Source organism: Pantherophis guttatus, chromosome 3 (assembly GCF_059756535.1).
Source record: "Pantherophis guttatus breed Tessera chromosome 3, ASM5975653v1, whole genome shotgun sequence".
Classification (NCBI taxonomy): Eukaryota; Metazoa; Chordata; class Lepidosauria; order Squamata; family Colubridae; genus Pantherophis; species Pantherophis guttatus.
Window position 1 is genome coordinate 14,725,412 of NC_142065.1, and position 21,655 is coordinate 14,747,066.

A 21,655-nucleotide genomic window follows, 5' to 3' on the forward strand; every position below is an offset into this window, starting at 1 on the left:
GTCGGATTGCCTTGACATCGGCTACGGTTTAAGGAAATATTAAGTTACTCGGCTTCTTTTTACTCCGCCTTCCCACTGAGGAATCCACTACAGCCACTTGGCAGGTTCTTGTTGTTGTTTGCTTTGGTTTAAAGCAAGAATAAAAGTAACAATTTGAAAGTAAGGGAAAAACAAATCAAAAAGGAAAACCTGTTTAGAAATTAGCAAATCATTGGAAACAGCTTTTGGGGGTTTTTTACAGAAAAAAAAAAAAGCATAATGTGCAGACAGTCCTTCCATATTACTAAACAGTAGTAATTTAGTTCTCTGGTACTTATCCACGCAAGACTAAACTTTTCTTGGTTGATTGATGATGTGCCTTCGAGTTATTTTTTGCTATTTGCTAAATCGATTTTCTCCCAATATGCTCTATTCCTAATCTGGTTTCTCATGTCTTCCAGTGGTGTGTTCATCTACATTCTTAACAGTTTATCCATGTTACTTCAATCATCTTCTCTTTTTTTCATCTTTGGCATCATTACAGCCTTTTCCAGAAAGTTGGGTCTTCTCCAGGGGTGAAATCCAGCAAGTTCTGACAGGTTCTGGAGAACCGGTAGCGGAACTTTTGAGCAGTTCGGAGAACTGGCAAATACCACCTCTGGCTGGCCCCAGAGTGGGGTGAGAATGGAGATTTTGCAATATCCTTCCCCCAGGAGTGGGGAGAGAATGGGGATTTTGCAGTATCCTTCCCCTGCCACACCCACCAAACCACACCACGCCCACCACGCCCACACAACCAGTAGTAAAAAAATTTGGATTTCACCACTGCTTTATTGTCATTGTACATCATGTATACAACGAAATTGGTTTAGCCTCTACTGATGCAATCCATAACAGAAAACACAAGACAACATGAATAGTATATAGAATAATCCTTATACAAGTAATTGCAGGGGAAAAAAACTATTCATACTTTTCCATATGTACATGGAGTGATTGTGATTGTGTTTAGGAGTCTGACAGCCCATAGGTAGAAACTGTTTTTAAACCTTGTTTAAAACCCTATTAGTCTGGCTTTGTCCGGCAATTGAAAATGGTTGATGGTTATGAACCCCAGTTCCATTTTTGAGAAAATCCTGACAGATTTCAAGGGAATTATGCAGCATAAAGTATGCTAGGTAGATTTTCATGACAGTGTCCAAGACACAGTGTCCTGGACAACCAAATTCAGATTAAGTTAGATAGCCAGGGGGAAAAAATACTTATTTATTTGTTTGTTTGTCTGTTTGTTTTTGAAATTTATTTTAAAACTGGCAAATACCACCTCTGGCTGGCCCCAGGGTGGGGTGGGAATGGAGATTTTGCAGTATTCTTCCCCTGCCACACCCACCAAGCCACACCACGCCACAGAACCGGTAGTAAAAAAAATTTGGATTTCACCACTGGTCTTTTCCAATGCCAAGTTCAAAGTGTCAGTACTATAGTCTAACTTTTGGTTCCATACAGTGTTACAGAGATGGTTTGCACAGCTCTGATCTTTGTAAGCATAAATATGTCACGGCATTTGAATATCTTTTCCAAGGCCTTCATGGCTGTTGTATTAGGTGCTAGTCTGCAATGTATTTCTTGACTGCTTGTTCCTTCACTGTTGGTGGTTGATCTTAATTATAAACAATAACATTTCATTACAGTTACAATGCACATTACTGTAATGTCACATAATAAATAATTCTATTGAAAAACACCTTGTTTTGAATGTTCTTAAAAATACCTTGTGTCATTCTTTAGATAAAACTGGGAATGATTTTATATATTGAACTAAGTAAAATGATTTTGTCCATGAGGGAGATAACACAGGGTTCCCTCTCTTTTGGAAATGGCCTTCACTGCTTCTATAAAAAAGAATAAATCTATTCAGAAGATTTAAGGTAAGACAGATGCAATCAATTCATTCAATTGCTTGGATAAAATCTGGATTACTCAAGATAAGGAGGATACAGCTATTTGATTGCAATAAGCAATAAATGTAATCCAACTAAAACCTTCACAGTTAGGCTGATAGAAATAAACCAGACATACACACACACACAATATATATATATATATCAAAGGCAAGATCAATTGTGGATTCTAAGCAGCCATAAGAGAAAACCAGATTCAGTCATAGATCTTGGTATTTTTATCCAATGTAGGTAAAGCAGAACAGATTTTTGAAAGTTTGGGAACAGCAAGTGAAACAGTCACATCTGAACTCATCCATTACTAATCTGTGTCTTCACATTATTCTGACTGGTCCCAATTTCTTCCTCTTTCTCCAGTATGCCAGCACCCTTGTCGAAATTTCAGATAGGACATTAAGTAGAAAGAAAGTGGGAATATTTGCTCCCAAATCAGAGTGACACTAAGCACCAGGCTGTTTTGAACACTGTATGTTGGAAAGATAGTTCGTGTATTCTTTACTGGAATTTATATCTGTTCTTTTCAGTGTATAACATAGGTCATTCTTGATGTTTATGTTGAACATTTTATCGTTGCAGATGAATTACTCATTTAAATTTTAAAGACTATCACTCCAGTCACAGTATCTAGGGTGGAGTTGAGAGATGGGGAAAAAAACCCTTTATTTGAACAATTGCCTCACCTCATTGTTTCCTAGTGGCTCCTCCTAAAGCATTTTGTGTTGATTTGCTAAGCAAGATATATCACACCACTTTGTAGTACTAAGTGCCTTGCCAAGGAAAATGGTGCCAACATGTGGCAATACAAGTTCTGGGTCTTATTTCACACACCAACAATAGTCCACCCATGATTTATCATAAACACCCTTCTCAAACTTGTCATTCTAACACAGCCTTCTCAAAGCAATGGCTGAAGATAGCAATTTAGAAAGTATTTTTTTTTCACTCAGGGTAAATTGTTTGATTAGATATCCCCAACTTTTGAAGTTGAAAGTAAAATGGCCTGTTGGTTTTTTAAAAAATTATTATTATTCTTTCTTCTGCTGCCACCATCGCTAATCCCCTTTATTAGTGTAGAAATTCCTTACGTCTGCAAGGCTACATAACTGGGTAGAATGTGGAGAAGGTAGAGATCTTTGGTTAGCATAGAAACCAAGGAACAAATTGATTTATTTAATAACACAATATGAATTCACTTAGTTTCACAAATTCACTACATTCCTTCAATTCAAGCATATCCAGATGTTCTTAATCTGGCTTCCTTTGAAGGAAGAGGTAGCACCAAGCTTGGGTTCTGAACGTCCCTTGAACCTGCCCTACCACCTGTACTTTCAAAGTCCATTTCTTCTTTTTTTTTCCTTTTGGAATTTAACTCGCAAGAAATGCCCCCTGTTGCCATCTTTTAATAGGTGGCTCCACCACCTAAGCATCAAAAAACCAAAATTCCATTGACTTAAATGGATGGAAGAAGAAAAAAAAACCTAGGAACACATCTCAGACTTAGCTCCCATGTTCTGCACTCAGCAGGTCTTCCGTCTAGATTCCTGGCTTCAAGAAAACAATGACTCTAGTGGTGTTGAACCTGAGAAGCTTCTGCTGCTATTTAGTTCCTAAATATGGAATTGAGTTTCTGGAATAATATTGGTTTGCAAACATACCTGGCCTGAATAACTGAATAACTGCAGTAGTTATAACATCGATCATGGCAAGGGTAATACCCTGTTTCCCCAAAAATAAGACATCCCCTGATAATAAGCCCAATCGGGCTTTTGAGCGCATGCACTAAAATAAGCCTCCCCCTGAAAATAAGCCCTCCCTGAAAATAAGCCCTCCCTGAAAATATTTAAACACAGAGCTGGAAATCAGGTAAGACAGCAAGAAGAGCCCCATCTTGCTCCACACACCCCAAAATAATAAGACCTCCCTGAAAATAAGGCCAAGCTCTTATTTTGGGGTTCAAAAAAATATAAGACAGGATCTTATTTTCGGGAAAACACGGTAGTTCAATGCATCTGAAAACAGCTAACTTAGTGCAAGTTGCTATAGGTGGTATATTCCCCAAACATTGAGATAGTAAGGTTGGAATTTGGGGAGGACATAGATGAGTTGATGAAGATAATGGATTAAGCACCAGCATTGTTTTTGTTTTGTTATTTTGTCTTTTATTCTTTTATTCTATTCTTTTATTATTCTTTTATTATTGTTGGGAGCAATTTTATTATTGTTGGGAGCCACCTAGAGTTCTATTTTACAAGACGATTGGCAACAAAAATATTTAAATAACTAAATGCACACATACCTATATACAATCAATAACTGATACTTTAGTAGTTGAGCCAAGTTCTCCATATATTTCAATTGTCCAAAAGGATGTACTGCCAATCTAAGCAGGTAAGGAGCAATATGTTCTACCCACCCTGGATGGACGCTAACACTTTCTTAGAAAAGGGTTTAAATTCTAGATCATTTAAAACATGCTTTTCATCTATTCAACATGTATGCCTGCCTGTGTGAAAAATAAACCAAGCACAATAATATATTAATAATACAAAGTTCAATGCCGTTCCAAAGGAGCAGCCTGAAAAACATTTCCCAGATAGTTGTTGCTCTGTAGATATGGGAACAATTACAGTTTCCCCATTCCTTTTCAATATATTCATAGTCTGAAACAAACCTGAGTAGCATAATTTCCGGAAAAAAGTGTTTATCTAATGCAGAACAAAGCGGAACATGAAAAGAAATTTTATATCTATTCAACGTAATTGCACTTAGTCTCTTCCAGTTAATAACTTGATTAAAGTTTCATTTTTGCTGCAAACTGCCAGGTCATGTAAGATTTGTTGGGGTTGGGGGCGTAGTAGGAGGTGTGGGGTGGAAGTGCGAATATCCTTAATCAATAATCATTTACAATTTCAGAAATCTGGCAGGATGTACGTGAGATACGTTTATCTCTATTTAAGGTTAATTTATAGTTGCCCTTAAATTCAAAGAAAACAGAAAGACACCTTTGAGATATGAATGAAGCAAAGCGAACCCAAATGTGGGGTTCTTTTCAGAACCATTTGGAATTGACTCATATCCAGGACCTTAGCATGTAGGAGTCACCAAGACAGACAGAAACAGTCACAAGACACCTGGACCTGAACCGGATGTTGACCAGATGGGCGCTTTAATATTGAAAAGGTTGTACCTTTATTGCTGCTGACTTTTCTCTGCTCCTCAGCGTTAATTAACTTTACTGCTACTTCTCTGGTGCCTGTTTAAGTATGAAACTACTACGAAGACATTTAGATATTTACTTATTTATTTATATTTCATATTTCTTAACCACCCATCTCCCTTTCAATTTATATTGAAAGCTGGTACATCATGTTAACATTCTAACGTAAATGAATATTTATTTATTTATCAGTAGAATTACCTGACCCCAAAGGGACAGCAGCTAAGAGTAACTTTATCAGTGGCCTTTATCAGGAACCTTATCAGTGGTGAGCCATCAAAAAAATATTGATTTGTATGTACTGACAGCAGCAAGGATTGTATTTGCACAATATTGGAAAAATGAGAACACTCCATCAGATGAGGATGTAATTTGGAAAATATTAAACTGTGCAGAGATGGACAGATTGACTTTAAAAATAAAAGACAAAGGAGACACAGAATATTTCTTGATATGGAATAGATTTTATGAGTGGTTAGAGATAAGAGGTAGAAATTAGATGAAGAAAGATTAGTGCTATGTATGAATTAAATATAAAGATGGTTTATAATTATAAATATGCCAATATAATTAACAGAATTATAAATAAGCTAATATAAAGAGAAATTTAGCCAAAATTGTTCTGTTATATTATTACTATTGTTACCAGTATATGTCTTAATATTTCTTTTTGTTTTCTCTTTTCTCTTTCTCTTGACAATACACTGTATTCAAATGTTTATGATTTTTTTTAAAAAAATTAAAAAATTAATTTGTAATGAATTGTGAAAGAGAGGATGATGTGTCATTAATGTGATTACTGTAGGGAGGAATTGTTACTCAGTTTTTGTTTGATTCAAGGAAAGTAATTGTTCATTTTAGAGTGCTTATATAACCTTCCCCAATCCCACAGGATTCTGGCAGGCCCACCACATCTAGCAAAATATAACAAAACATGAATAAATAACTAAATTACATTATTTAAATGAAAAAACCAAACAGCCAAAACTCAGCAGCATGTTTTTCAGGTAAAAACTGGTGATATAAAGGTAGGAAAGATAATGGCAGCCTTTTTCCAATCCACCAAAAGTCACCTTAGTCCCCTCCACTGCAGAAGTTGAGGTCCGAAGGGAAAAGAAGAAAGAAAAGATAGTTTATCCGTGTGGGCATTGAACATTTCCACTACCATCATGGTTGAGTTTGCAAACCAAAGTGTAGGGCTCTTTCTTTCTGGCTATCATGGGTTGGATCTGAGAGTTCTCACCTGATCAGCAATAAAGCCTGGTTGAGAACCCTCAGAAGCCTCTTCTAAGAAAATGGATTCAAGACATTTAGATTTGTATCTTGCAACCTACGGAGAATTCAAAGTTAAGACTGGATTAATGGATGAAGACCAGATTCAAATTTGAAATTAGCTCAGTTGGGAGCTTCAGGTTTGTTCTATTCAGGGATGAAATCCATCAGGTTCTGACAGGTTCTGGAGAACCGGTAGCGGAAATTTTGAGTAGTTCGGAGAACCGGCAAATACCACCTCTGGCTAGCCCCAGAGTGGGGTGGGAAAGGGCAATCATGTATTCGATTTAAATTCCACCTTTCATTCAGAAGCTTATGGCAGCATTTGTATTCTTTACCATAGTCCCTGTTCTCTAGTACCTTAAGGCCTCAGGATGAATGTGACCCTATTGGCTTCTGTAGCCTCAAGTGTGTTAAGAGCCCACTGCTTGGCTGTATTAACATCCATTACAATAGTTCTATTTGATAATTATATATCTTTATTTGTATTGTCTCTATTGTTTAAATTATTTAAATTGTTTTTAATTTGTTTTTTACATGTTATGATGTATGCCACCCAGAGTCACTTCTTGAGATGGGCGGCTCTAGAAATCAACTAAATAAATAATATTTTCCCCCACTCCACCCCTAGCAACTTTCCTTTACAACAACACTGTGGTTTAGGTTGTGCTGAGAGTAAGTGGCCCAAGGCACCCAAAAAATTACCGTCACTGAAAATAGACTAGAACCCAAGTCTTCCCTCTCCTAGTCCACTGTCTTAACCTCTATATCACATGAGTCATGGGGGTATTAGTTGAACTTCACTATACCTAAAAATGGTATTTCCTGTGATGCTGTATGCAAACAAGAGTTGGACTTTGAAGAAACAAGATAAGAAAAGTTTTGAATTTTGGTCTTGGAGAAGTCTCCTGAGGATATAGTACTTTGAACAGCCAAAAAGAAGAAACTGATAGATCTTCAAACAATTAAACCCAGAATTTTCATTCAAGGCACAAGTGAGGATCAAATTAGCCTGCTCCAGTCATAGACAAAGACTTGCCTCTCTAGAAAAGGCTCTAAAAATCAGAAAGGTGAAAGGAAAGACAACCAGAAAATGACTAACAGCAAGGTGGATAGACTCTGTTACAGTAGTGATGAGTGCATTGTTGGAAGCACTGGAGGACCAGTTTAGGGGCAGATCATAGTGAAGAAAAGCTATCTGTGTGATTGCAAAGTTGAAGATGACTTGATGTCATTCAATTATCATCAATCATGTCTGCATACAGCATTTCTACAATTTTCCAAATAATTCAGAGACATCTGTTGTCATCACATGGATTGAATCTCTTCACATCAAAGCTTTGTACAGCCCCTTTCAAAATTTCTCCAGGTAGATGATGTTCCAAAATCCATATTTTTTTGCTCTAGGATTATCAAAGTTGTTAACTTACACCTATCAATATGTTTACCCTTCAGTATAACTTTTTCTTCATTTTCAGAAATATGTTTATGGGAGATAAAATGCTGCTTTTCAGCTAATTTTTTTTCCAGGTGAGTACATTTTTATCACCTCTAATCATATTATTTTTTTAGGTAATGATTGCTCACTGGAGCATAGAAATGATGTGGATGTTAAATTATGTGGAGGCTAAAACATATGAAGAATGGTTTCCGAAATTGGGTATGTCTAGTTTAATGAAAAGAAGGAGAGAGAGAGAGAGAGAGAGAGAGAGAGAGAGAGAGAGGGAGGGAGGGAGGGAGGGAGGGAGGGAGGGAGGAAGGAAGACATGACAGCAGTGTTCCAATATCTGAGGGACTGTCACAAAGAAGAGGGGGTCAACCTATTCACCAAAGCACCTGAAGGCAGGATAAGAAGCATTGGATGGAAACTAATCAAGAAGAGAAGCAATTTAGAACTAAGGAAAAATTTCCTGATAGTTAGAACAATTTATCTGTGCCTCCAGAAGTTGTGGATGCTCTAACACTGGACGTTTTTAGGAGGAGATTGGACAACCATTTGTCTGAAATATATAGGGTTTCCTGCTTGAACAGGGGGCTGGAGTAGATGACCTCTAAGGTCCCTTCCAACTCTGTTATTCTGTTATGTATCACCAAATATTAAATACAGCAATATGCTCCCCAGTGTCCAGAGTTGAAGTCTTTTCCAACACTACAATCAAAAGCATCAATTATTTGGCGAGCAACCTTCCTTTTGGTCCAACTCTCACAGCCATACGTTACTATTGGGAAAACCATAGCTTTGACTACAGTATATAGACCTTTGTTGGCAGGGTGATCAGTCTCTGCTTTTTAGTATGCTGTCTAGGTTTGCCATAGCTTTCCTCCCAAGGAGCAAGCATCTTTTAATTTCGTGGCTGCAGTCACCATCTGTGGTAATCTTGGAGCCCAAGAAAATAAAATCTGTCAGTGCCTCCATTGCTTCATCTTCTATTTGCCAAGAAGTAATGGGACCAGATGCCATGATCTTAGTTTATATAATGTTGAGTTTCAAACCAACTTTTGCACTCTCCTTTTTCACTCTCATCAGGAGGCACTTTAGTTCCTCTTCACTTTCTGCCATTAGAGAGGTATTGTTTGCATATCCAAGGTTGTTGTTATTTCTCCTGGCAATTTTAATTCTGGCTTGTCCAGCCCCGCATTTCACATATAAGTTAAATAAGCAGGGTGACAATATACAGCCTTGTCATACTTTTTTTCCTTTTGAACTATTTGAACTGATTTTGAACTAATCAGTTGTTCCGTGTCTGCTTCTAACTGTTGCTTCTTGACCTGCATACCGGTTTCTCATAAGACAGGTAAAGTAATCAAGGTTACTCCCATCTCTTTAAGAATTTGCTACAGTTTGTTGTTATTCACATAATCAAAGGCTTTAGCATAGCAAAAGCAGATGTTTTTCTGGAACTCCCTTGCTTTCTCCATAATCCAGCCAATGTTGGCAATTTGATCTCTAGTTCCTCTACCTCTTTCAAACTCACCTTCTACTTCTGGTGGTTCTTGGTTCACATATTGCTGAAGCCTACCTTGTAGGATTTTGAGCTTGAGCTTGCTAGCATGTGAAATGATGGAAAGGAGATACAAAACCCCATTTTCCTGTTTAATTTTATGTCTACTAAGTTTGGGTCAGTCATATTACTGATGGTTCAACCAAAAAGAACCGATGACACATCCCTGCGTCCTAATGTTTCAAACTACTCCAAAGTGGCCCAAATGGTTCCATCAAAAGTTGGGTGCTTTGTTACCAAATCTCATAAATATGACTATATATATCTTTGTTCTGGTGGACTCTCTGCAACTAGGCAAGTAATGTCACAAAGGAGTGAGCCTCCCTTTGAGGTTTTAATTCAGGCATTGTCAGCAAGCCAAAACACTTCTAGTTTTGTGCCCCTGGCTTTTGGATTAGTATTAAGCAAGAAATGAACTTAAGCCTCTATTTTTTAAGACTGTTATTCTCCAAATACATATTTCATGGTCAGCTGTTTTCAAAGGCTCTTCAAACCTGAGCCAATAGTGGTTGCAATGAACTGCTCCCCTTGACTTGTTGGAGCAGATTTTCTATAAAACAACATGGGTGAAGGCATTATTTTTCCACCCTTAAGGAAAGGGCTCGCATGATCAGTTTTGTTTGTGTGATTCTTGTAGTTTCAGGAAATGGCAAGATAGAATTTGAGAATATTCTGGCAATGTCGTGCAGTATTTGCCCTCTCCATTAAGCAAACAAATCAAATCAAAATTCACTTTGGTATGAATAAGGAAGTAGTAGTTACATTCAGATAATTTACATTATGTATATAAGCACATCAAGTTAAGATCTGGCACATCAAGTTAAGATCTGGTCATGCTAAGTTTCATTACTGTTAATATGGCTCATTGGTTTATTGGTTTATTGTCCTGTGTGAATACCTTTTCACTCAATGTATTCAAAAATTTAGAAAATGAGATACTTTAGTAATCGTATTGAGTAGGTTTCCTTATGAGAAAATTTTCATGGAAGGTGCCTGTTCGCCCTACCATTTAATTTGCTCTTTTTAATTCTGTAGTGCCAACACCTTCTGGATTTTTGGAATGTGCAGTAAATTTTTGCTTTTAATTGAGAAAAATATGGTTTGTGCCCCAACACTCAATGTTTTTCTATCTGAAAACTGCAACATTTTTCTTCACTATATTGATGTTGAATGTCCTGGCATGCTACAAATATATACAATTACTTCTACTTATCTGTTGGAGGCTTAACACATCTGGAGTTACTTTTTTAGCGGTTGACCAATCTTTCTGTTCCTCGATTGTACTGGAACATGATGTTACAGATAGAACACAGATTAAAAATAAACAGGTACCAGCCAGCTGTTATGACCTTCTCCCCTAGGCCAATTCTCTTTCCTTCCCCTCCTTTCCCTGATTTTTTTTTTAAAGGTCTGTTTGCATTTCTGCAAATCTCAAAAAATTCTGCTGACTCGTTCCATCCCTTTGCCTTCCCATACTGCTTTTTATTGTTTTTTTTTAATCACCTCTCTATCCTCTTTCTTTCCATAGAAATAGTTAATAACAAGAGCAAAATAAAAATATAACAGTTATAGTGCAATTAGAAGAAGGTAGAATTACAGAGTTGGAAGGGACCTTGTACCGTGTTTCCCCCAAAATAAGACCCTGTCTTATATTTTTTTGAACCCTGAAATAAGCGCTTGGCCTTATTGCCATGCGCTCAAAAGCCCGATTGGGCTTATTATCAGGGGATATCTTATTTTGGGGGAAACCAGGTAGGTCATCCAACCCCCTGCCCAAGCAGGAGACCCTACACCAGAGGTGTCAAACTGGCAGCCCACGGGCCAGATGTCTCATGCATAGGCCATGGCCACCCTAGCTCCGCGAAGGGGGAAACGTCACCAAATGTCACATGATGGCAATGTGACATGGTGAGTTTGACACCCTTGCCCTCCACCATTTCTGACAGGCAGCAGTCCAGTCTCTTCTTGAAAGCTTCCAGTGATGAAGCTCCCACATTAAAGGTACACCAAGACATTTTCAAATGATAACATAAATAATACAGTCATTTTAATACACTGAGAATTTTACTGCTTTCACATTCTGCAGGTAAAAGATAATATTGAAAAGTATTCAAAATGAATAAAATGTCTAATTATTTTCAGCTCCCAGGATTTATCTTCTGCCTATGCTGTAATTGTCTGCAATTATAATTGAGACTGTCATTCTCTTGGTGGCCCTGGAGATTTTTGGTGGCCCCCTGAGGTCAAGTGTAGTTTTTCTACCAAATTGTCATTTTTAAGAAAATAATTTAAAATGTATGGGCAAACACGTTAACTTCACTCAATTTATTTTAGTTCTGATCAAATTAAATCCAAGTGAACTTTTCTGCTAATCGCAGTCATTTCTTTGTGCTGGCCTCATCTATTCTAAGAGGGCAATCCTTCACAAGTACACCTCTATTAATCTTTAAGCAGAAAATTCAGTATCTATCAAGTTTCCTGTCCCCCAGTGCTATGAATGGCTATGACCCAACTATTACTTTGGTAAGGAATCTATGAATCTACCATGGTTTCTAACCTGTAGTTTTCTGCTATCCCAATGCAACTCACCTGAGTTTTGCCCTAATTTTATCTTCACCTTTCAGTTGAATTAGGCTAAGGCCACAGTTACCTGCTGACCCCTAAGCCTAGGTCTCCCTGGTCCCTTAAGCTCTCCTTAAGAGTGCTTTATGTAGGTGGGACTTTGTGTAGGGGCCCTTTAGCAGAACTGGGATAAGGTGAGGCATCCATCCTTGGGCTCCTTGATTTCTCATCAATCTTCAGTTCTGTTCACTATGGTATCCTTCTAGGCCAGAGGTCTTCAAACTTGGAAGCTTTAAGATTTGTGGACTTCAATTCCCAGAATTCTCCAGCCAACTGGAATTCTGGGAGTTGAAGTCCACAAGTCTTAAAGATGTCAAATTTGAAGACTTCTGTTCTAGGTTGACTGTAGGAGTTGGGACTGGGTGTATTGCAGTAGTTTAGTTCCTTCTTCAGTGGTTGTTTCCAGGTGGTGTCAATGAGAATGGAGAGATTGCACCTGAATCCCCACATTTGTGGAATATCTCAGGGCTGAATCCTCACCACCTCTTGTTTAATATCTAGTGTACACTGGGTAAGACCATCCATCATTTGAACTCCAGTCTGACAGGGAAAGTTTCCAGTGTACTACCCCAGTGTCTGGAAGCTGTTCAGGTCTGGACATTTTGACCGTTGATCTTGTGTGGGGTTTTATTTCCCCATTCAAGATTGGCATGCAACTTGGGGGTCCTTCTGAATGCGAAGCTACTGCTCAATGAGCAAGTGGAAGCTGTGTCTAGAATTTGCACAGTACATTTTGTGCATCTTTTTTTAACCAGATTATTTCACAAGTGGATTTGTCAAGTGCAGAAAATCAGGAGTCAAGGCGGTTCAAATTAATACAGGTTTATTGCATGCCAACACTCTCTACAAGAATCTGAACTACTAATGGTCAAGCAAATTGGTGGTAGATAAGAGTCAATGGAATTTAAAGTATGCTGGATTCAGATCTCTTGTGGGCACAAAAGGACTCAAGACTGATGATGTGCTTGAACTCTCCTTTGGGCTCAGCGTAGTCATCTCCTACAGGACTATTGCAATACACTTGTGGCTGCCATTGAAGATCATCCAAATGCTACAGCTGATTCAAAATGCAGCAGTGTGCGTGGTAATGAGCATGTCTCATTGCTATAAAATCCTTAACAGCGGAGGACCTGGTTAACTGAAGGTCCATCTATCTTCAATAGTTTCTGCATCAGGCAGGTGGATACATTCTAGGTCCCCTCAATTAAACCTCATCTTGTGGGACTAAGGATGTATGTTTTCTCTATCAGTACCTTTTCAGGTTGTTAGAATTGGAATAGAGAGAGGACTTTCTGGACAGTCTCATAAAACTATGACCAGTAATGAACCACCCAAAACTGCTGAAATTGTTCCCACCTTTACCTCCAGCTTTCTGGAATATTCTCTAGCTTCCATTTTCTGGGTAGGGGAGCACATTTCCCCAGAGGGTAGAATCTCCAATTATTTTTAATTTTCTAACAATAACTCCAGGCTTAGAAAGCATCTATTCCTAGTGAAGTCAGATTGGTGACACATGTCTCAGGTATTTGCAGTTTGGATTATTGTAACGTACTGTGCTTAAGTCTACTGTGAAGAGACTTCAGATACAACCAGTCTTCTTTTAAAAATATCATTTTATTAAACCTATCAGAGTATAAAATACAAATGAAAATGAAAATAATGGGAAAGGGGGAAAGGGGGACATGTAGGATGAAGAGGAAAAAGAGGCGGAAAGCAGTAACTTCCAACTCTTCTCAGTGCAGTAGAAATAACACAATAACATTATACAGTCTCAACTTTTTTAAAAAAAAGAAAAAGAAATGCAATTAGTCTGAAATGCGGTTCTGAGACTCCTGGTGGCCTCTTGTGGGCAGGACTATATTACACTGCCTTGGTTCAAAATATTAGCATTGGAAGGGACCTTGGACCAGATTGGAGGTTCACACCAGACTGAATTAAATCGCAAGGAAGAAAACAGATCATCTGTCAGGCTCTTTCCAAATGGGAAGTGTAAGCAGTCAAGGAAGCTTCTGAACGAACAAAAAATAGGTAGCACTATTTACTTTATTGTGCTTAGCTATACTATGCTATGCTATGCCATACTATTATACAGCTGCCTATCTCGTATATTGATTCTAGGCAGTTCACATCAATTCATAAAAACAAAGATTAAAAACATAATATTCTTCCCCCTCCCCCAGGTGCCAGATCAAACAGCCTTCCTGTTCAATTCCTTCAACACCACCAGTGTTAACACCCTCTTTAAAGGTAAAGGTAAAGGTTCCCCTCGCACATATGTGCTAGTTGTTCCTGACTCTAGGGGGCGGTGCTCATCTCTGTTTCAAAGCCGAAGAGACAGCGCTGTCCGAAGACGTCTCCGTGGTCATGTGGCCGGCATGACTAAATGCCAAAGGTGCACAGAATGCTGTTACCGTCCCACCAAAGGTGGTCCCTATTTTTCTACTTGCATTTTTTATGTGCTTTTGAACTGCTAGGTTGGCAGAAGCTGGGACAAGTAACGGGAGCTCACCCCGTTATGCGGCACTAGGGATTCGAACCGCTGAACTGCCGACCTTTCAATCGACAAGCTCAGTGTCTTAGCCACTGAGCCACCACATCCCTAACACCCTCTTTACCACCTTTGATAATAATGTTTCAGAAAGATCAACAGGAAAACCCCCTTGGAGCCGTTACATTTTTACATAAGAAGAAATGTTATAAAAGGGATTTATTATTGAACAAACTATCCCAACATATAAAATCTAGCATTGCAAAGGATGACTAATAGGCACTTGCTTGTCTATGTTACCTGTTAACCAACTTCTAGTCTGTAGCAAATTTTGCACAAGTAGAAGAATCCCACTTTTTAAACAAACAGCCTTCTGCAAACATAAATCAAATCACAAAACGGATGTTGTCCCTTCTCTGCTAAAATTGCCATCTACGTTTTTAAAATCTGGAAGTGTTTTTGTGCTGAGAAACACTGAAATACTCTGGATACTTTTCAGAGCATATTTCTTAGTATATATATTTTAAAAAACACCTCATTTTCAGATGAATTGAGCTGAGTACAGGGCAAGAGCAGTCATCATTTGCGGTAGATTTTCCTAAGAGGGTCAAATATAAATCCCATGTCATCCAGGAGATTGCTAGGGAGGCTGTTTTTCTCATCTTCTGGAACAAGCAGGGACAATAAAGATTTGCTTTTCTCCAATGTTCCTTCTTCTGCATAAATATGAGGCATGTAAGAAACCATGTTGTCCTCCAGCTTGTTGATTTGCTTACATTTCTAAGAAAGAAAGAAAATTCAGTCTTACTCCTTACTTACACCTATATTTAGGAATATTTAAGGTCCAAGGAGGCATTTTAAAGAGGTTCCCAATATAGTATTGTAGGAAGTTAGCACTCAGCCCTCCTAGAAAAATGAAATATTTTAGGAAATATTAAAAAAGGCAGAAAATTATATTTCCCCCAAAAGAGAAATAGAAATCTTAAGGTAAACAGAAACTCAGAGCTTCAACTCCCTGCCCCCAGCAGATATTTGCTGCCCATTGAGAAGGACTGGGCCAGCCTATCTACAAAACAAAAGACCTTCAGCTCGAGGGTGATGGGATCAGGGGTGCTATTCAGCAGGTTCTTACAGGTTCTGGAGAACCGGTAGCGGAAATTTTGAGTAGTTCGGAGAACCGGCAAATACCACCTTTGGCTGGCCTCAGAGTGGGGTGGGAATGGAGATTTTGCAATATCCTTCCCCCAGGAGTGGCGAGGGAATGGGGATTTTGCAGTATCCTTCCCCTGCCACGCCCACCAAGCCACGCCCACAGAACCGGTAGTAAAAAAAAATGTGAATTCCACCACTGGATGGGATTAAGATATGACCTTCCAGGACATAATAGGATTATCTAGCAGCAGGGCTCACTGCATTATAAAATCACCTGGAGACATTGCATCATCACCCTACTGGCTTCGACCAAACTTGATTTAGACAAACATGGCCCCATGGGAGTCTGACTACAGCCAATAGAATACATTTCTTGCACAGGAACAGGAAGCTCAAGGGCAAAGCCCAAGGGAGGGTATAAATAACCCTCACTCTTCACTCCACGTGGTCAACTGAACCAGGACCATGTGCTTGATGGTTCTGCTTCATTAAACCTTCTTTCCAATCAGCCTCCATGTTTCCAGTGTCTTTCTCCCCACTTGGAACTGAACCAGATGGACATTTCTTCCAACAGTATGGTGAGGAAGTGAAGCTGAGATTGCTGACTGCATGGCAAGAAAAACAGCTGCAACCCAGCAGAAATACTTCTGCCCCATACTTCCTCATGATTCAGCACAGCTCATACTTTTCTCCCAGAAACTTAAGAGGAGAATCATTCATTCATTCTTTCTTTCTTTCTTTCTTTCTTTCTCTTTCTTTCTTTCTTTCTTTCCCTTCCTTCCTTCTTTCCCATCTCTTCCTTTCTTTCTTCCTTCCTTCCTTCCTTCCTTCCTTCCTTCCTTTCTTTCTTTCTTTTTCTTCTTTTTCTTTTTCTTCTTCTTCTCTTTCTTTCTTCTTTCTTTCTTTCTCTTTCTTTCTTTCCCTTCCTTCCTTCCTTCTTTCCCATCTCTTCTCTCTTTCTTTCTTTCTTTCTTTTTCTTTCTTTCTTTCTGCTACTGACAGTTTACACCCAAGCATCCATACGAGAGTTCCAGGTCTCTGGCTAATTTAACCACTCCATAGAATTGTCATTTTTTCAGAGCCTGGAAAAAAAATCGCTCCCCATATTTGGGGGTGGGGGAAAGGGGGGGGCTCAGGGAAATCACTAGGAAATCTCAAGTCTGTAGGATGAACCCTGGCTCAACGCAAGTATTTAGAAAAGGGAATCCGCAGTTTGCCCTCCAGTTGCTTACTTGTTTCAAGGTAGCAGCCACTGTTTCCAAAAAGTTCTCAGATGCTTTTATGTTGCAATTTTGCCAAAAGTTCACCTACAGAAAGGAAAGGGGGGGGGTGGAGAGAGAGGTTCACAGTCATCCTCAAAATCCATCCAGAAAGTCTTTCCACTTCAAACATATATTTAGCTAACATTCTCAACCAATGCATCCAAAACTATTAGAAACTATAGGAGATTTATTTATGTAATACAGAGGGGAACAATGTCTTGATTCCCCCCCACTTCCCGAGACCCCCAAGAACCTGCTCCAATTTGGCAAATTCAGTTTGCCCAACTCTAGGCCATCTTGAGACAAAAAACATTCAAACTGTAGCTTAGGCTTAACTGTTTTTAAAACAAAATCAACTCACCCAGTACAGCCAGCTCCGTTTCCCTTCCGTAATGTTGTCCCGCCTTCTTTGAAACTCCTAAGGACTCAAAAAAATTTATTGTTATTAATATTATTATTTTCCTCCTCATCCATCAATAAGTTTCCAATTCAAATGGTAATCTAACCTTTTTCAAAGGTTCAGTTGTGTTACGGTTCAAGGGGTAAATTAAAGGTGAACCTGCAGGAGGATCCACAGTTGATTGTATAAATTTCATGTCTGTCACACCAGGGTCATCCTTTATGGGAAAGTAAGGAAATGCAAGGCTTAAATTATAGATTATATAAATATATATATTTATATATATATGTATATAAATATATATGTTTTTCTTCTAGCCAGGTTTTCCCTATGTAACCAAGGTTTTTTGTAGCTCCAGCTCAGTAGAATCACATCCACTCGATTCTGGGCTTTTTTCTTTTCTAACAGCTAGCAAGCTTTTACTGCTAGGTGGGAGACCTAAATAGATCCATTTCTAGCTCGTTTGCTTTCATCAGTAGGCCACACCCATATCTTATGTATCCTCCCTGTAAAGGTACAATATCAATTTTCTTACTTCTTCGTAGGGTTTATGTGTGTTTTTCTTAGAAAAGAAAAGAAAAGAAAAAAGCCCAGAATCGAGTGGATGTGATTCTACTGAGCTGGATCTACAAAAAACCTTGGTTACGTAGGGAAAACCTGGCTAGAAGAAAAACACACATAAACCCTACGAAGAAGTAAGAAAATTGATATATATATATATATATATATATATATATATATATATATATATATATATATATATATATATTATATATATAAATTAAGTATATTGTTTCCTTATTATATTTATCTATTGTAATACCTAGTAAGAAAAGTTCTGGCTTTTAATTCTATATTTTGCATTAGCATTTCGTCCAGCCATTGCTTTATCCAGTGCCAAAAGTCTCTGGTTTTTGGGCATTCCCATCAGATATGATAAAAGGTCCCTAACTCCACCTCACATTTCCAACACATTGGTGAATAATTTTTGCTCATTTTGGCTAGTCTTGTAGGTGGGGGATGCCACCTATAGAACATCTTGTATACATTTTCTTATACATAGTAGTTAAAGTCAGGTCTGCCTGATTCGCCAGTTGCGTCCCTTTCTGGATCGGGACTCATTAAATATGGTCACTCATGCTCTCGTCACTTCCCGCCTGGACTACTGCAATGCTCTCTACATGGGGCTCCCCTTGAAGAGCACCCGGGGGCTCCAGCTGGTCCAGAACGCGGCCGCACGGGTGGTTATGGGAGCGACATGGCGCTCCCATGTGACCCCCCTCCTGCGCGAGCTGCACTGGTTCCCGGTGGTCTTCCGGGTGCGCTTCAACATTTTGGTTACCACCTTTAGAGCGCTCCATGGCATCAGACTGGGGTATTTACGAGAACACCTTCTGCTACCAATAGCCTCTCACCGACCAGTACACTCCCATAGAGAGGGGCTTCTCAGGGTGCCGTTGGCCAAACAGTGTCGACTGGCGGCCCCCAGGGGGAGAGCCTTCTCTGTGGCGGCACCTACCATCTGGAACGAGCTCCCCCCAGAGATACGGAGGATCCCGGACCTGCGCACGTTTCGGCGTGCTCTCAAAACTTTTTTGTTTCAGCAGGCTGGCCTGGCCTAACTCTCCTTTTTTAAATTTTTAATTCGTTTGATTTTATAAATTGGGTGTTTTAATCTGTGTTTCAGCCAAAATATTTAATAATTTTAAGGGACTTTTAATATTTGTATTATCTGTATTTTATCTTGGCTGTTCACCGTCCTGAGTCCTCCGGGAGTAGGGCGGTATAGAAATTTGATAAATAAACAAATAAATAAATAAATAAATAAATAAATAAATAAATAAATAAAGTTTTCTGTTCCTTTCCCATAGATCCTGCCAATTATTTAAGTCAATGCTATAGCCAAAATTATTGCTCCGTTTTAACATGGTTTCCTTCACTTGTTCTTCAAACATAGCCTGCTCCAGTAGATATTGATATATTTTTCTAATCACTTTTTCCTCTGAACCTAATAAAATTCGATCAAATTCAGTTTCTTATTAGCTGTCCACATTTTAGATGAATCTCTGTCTAGCTCCAATTTGGCAAATTCAGTTTGCCCAACTCTAGGCCGTCTTGAGACAAAAAACATTCAAACTGTAGCTTAGGCTTAGCTGTTTTTAAAACAAAATCAACTCACCCAGTACAGCCAGCTCCGTTTCCCTTCCGTAATGTTGTCCCGCCTTCTTTGAAACTCCTAAGGACTCAAAAATTTTTACTGTTATTAATATTATTATTTTCCTCCTCATCCATCAATAAGTTTCCAATTCAAATGGTTATCTAACCTTTTTCAAAGATTCAGTTGTGTTACGGTTCAAGGGGTAAATTAAAGGTGAACCTGCAGGAGGATCCACAGTTGATTGTATAAATTTCATGTCTGTCACACCAGGGTCACCCTTTATGGGAAAGTAAGGAAATGCAAGGCTTAAATTATAGAACACTGTTTAATGCTTGGATATTTTGTGATCTAGAATCATTGGAAGAGAGCAAGTTTGGTCCAGGGGTTTAGGCATCAGGCTGGAAACTGGGAGACCATGAGTTTCAGTCACCCTTAACTACAAAGCCAGCTGGGTGGCCTTGGGCCAGTCAATTTCCCTCAGCCCTAATCAGGATGCAATGGCAACCTCCTCCTCTCCTCTGTGTGTGTGTGTGTGAGAGAGAGAGACAGAGACAGAGACAGAGAGACATATACACAGAGAGAGACAGAGAGAGAGAGAGAGAGAGAGAGAGAGAGAGAGAGAGAGAGAGAGAGAGGAAGAGACACAGAGACAGAGAGAATGAATGAATGAATGAATGAATGAATGAGGATAAACCATCCTTAGATACAACTGCAAAATTAAAAGAATTACCATATTTTTCGGAGTATAAGACGCACCGGAGTATAAGACGCACTTACCTTTTTTGGGTTTTTTTTTAAAAAAGTTTTTTTTTATTTTTTAGACAAACACACATACAAACATACAATGTATTTTCTTTGAACAGAGTATTTGGCTGGTTCACAAATTTAAACAGTGTTTAGTCATTTCAATTAAATTTACAATTTCTATATTTCCTTTTTGCCATATTTATTCCTCATCTATTTTTTAAAAAACCAATATTACCCTTCATTTTCATCTCTAATCTTAATCAAATTCAATTTTTCCCTTCTATTCTATATTATACCCCTTCCCATTGTCTTCTATTTTTATATCCTTCCTCACATTGGTTAATTATGTAATATTACAATTGTTTAATACAAATTCAACATTTTAATATAAATCAATTATTTATTTATTTATTTATTTATTGGTTCGATTTATATGCCACCCTTTCTCCGGAGACTCAGGGCGGCTTACAATGAGTTAAGCAATAGCCTTCATACTTTTGTATATACCTGCTTAGTAGGCCTTTCGGCCCCCCCAAGCAGTGTTCTTTTTTATACAAAGTCAGCTTATTGCCCCCCCAATCCGGGTCTCCATTTTACCTACCTCGAAAGGATGGAAGGCTGAGTCAACCTTGAGCCTGGTGAGATTTGAACTTGCAGTAATTGCAGGCAGCTGGTGCTACTTAACAGCACTTTAGTCTGCTGTGCCACCAAGGCTCTTATATAACTATATTTTTTGTATATTAATCAATATGAACAGGAATATTCCAATTATTTCCATGCAATCCAATTTCTTACAAATCAATTAATTATATTTACCAATAATAATAAACCAAATAATTTCCCCCCTTATGTTACTCATTTTCACATCTTAAACTCTCCCAATAACCCACATAGTTTTGCCCATCTAATCATCCAAATCACAACTTAATCATTTCTACTTTCATCACAATATATAATTAAAAATATTTCAATCATTAGAATTTCCCTAATTAAATTTAAAAATATTCTAGCTGTTATCCAAGCTACAATTTAATCCTTTTTTACTTTCACCACCATATACCATTAAAGGTATTTCAATTGTTACAGTTTATACTTATTCATATTTCTAAAAAAAATAAAAAAATAAAAACTTATCATTGTCTAGATTTCAAAAATATAAAGACAAATATTCCAATTATTATTCATTTCATTTTTACAATCATGATTTCCCATTTATTTCTTACTACTATTCATATTTCAATTCTAAATATGTATAACATTTTTCTCTTTCATTTCTTTTTCTTTTTCTCCCTTCCCATTTTTATTTTTGACTTTTTCGTTCTCCTTTTTTTTCTTTTGTGTTTAAAATCTTGAACTCTCCTCTTTTGCCCTAAATTTCCCATTGTTTGTACCTAC

At 38.2% G+C, this 21,655-nt stretch overlaps 1 protein-coding gene across 3 annotated transcripts in view; it reads right to left on the reverse strand.

The window, feature by feature from the left end:
* Positions 1-13,648: 13,648 nt before the first annotated feature.
* LOC117674826 (cadherin-like protein 26) overlaps positions 13,649-21,655 on the reverse strand; it is a 41,614-nt gene continuing 33,607 nt past the window's right edge. The window contains exons 15-21 of one of the 3 annotated variants that reach the window (XM_087889047.1): positions 19,680-19,790; positions 19,535-19,591; positions 17,462-17,572; positions 17,317-17,373; positions 16,926-17,000; positions 15,076-15,321; positions 13,953-14,062 (exon numbers count right to left, since the gene is read on the reverse strand). In XM_087889047.1, the coding sequence (XP_087745173.1) occupies positions 15,121-15,321; positions 16,926-17,000; positions 17,317-17,373; positions 17,462-17,572; positions 19,535-19,591; positions 19,680-19,790 (612 nt within the window). In that variant the 3' untranslated portion in view covers positions 13,953-14,062; positions 15,076-15,120. Of the gene's footprint in view, positions 15,322-16,925; positions 17,001-17,316; positions 17,374-17,461; positions 17,573-19,534; positions 19,592-19,679; positions 19,791-21,655 lie in introns of all 3 variants that reach the window. The other 2 variants (XM_087889046.1, XM_087889048.1) reach the window with 2 other exon arrangements.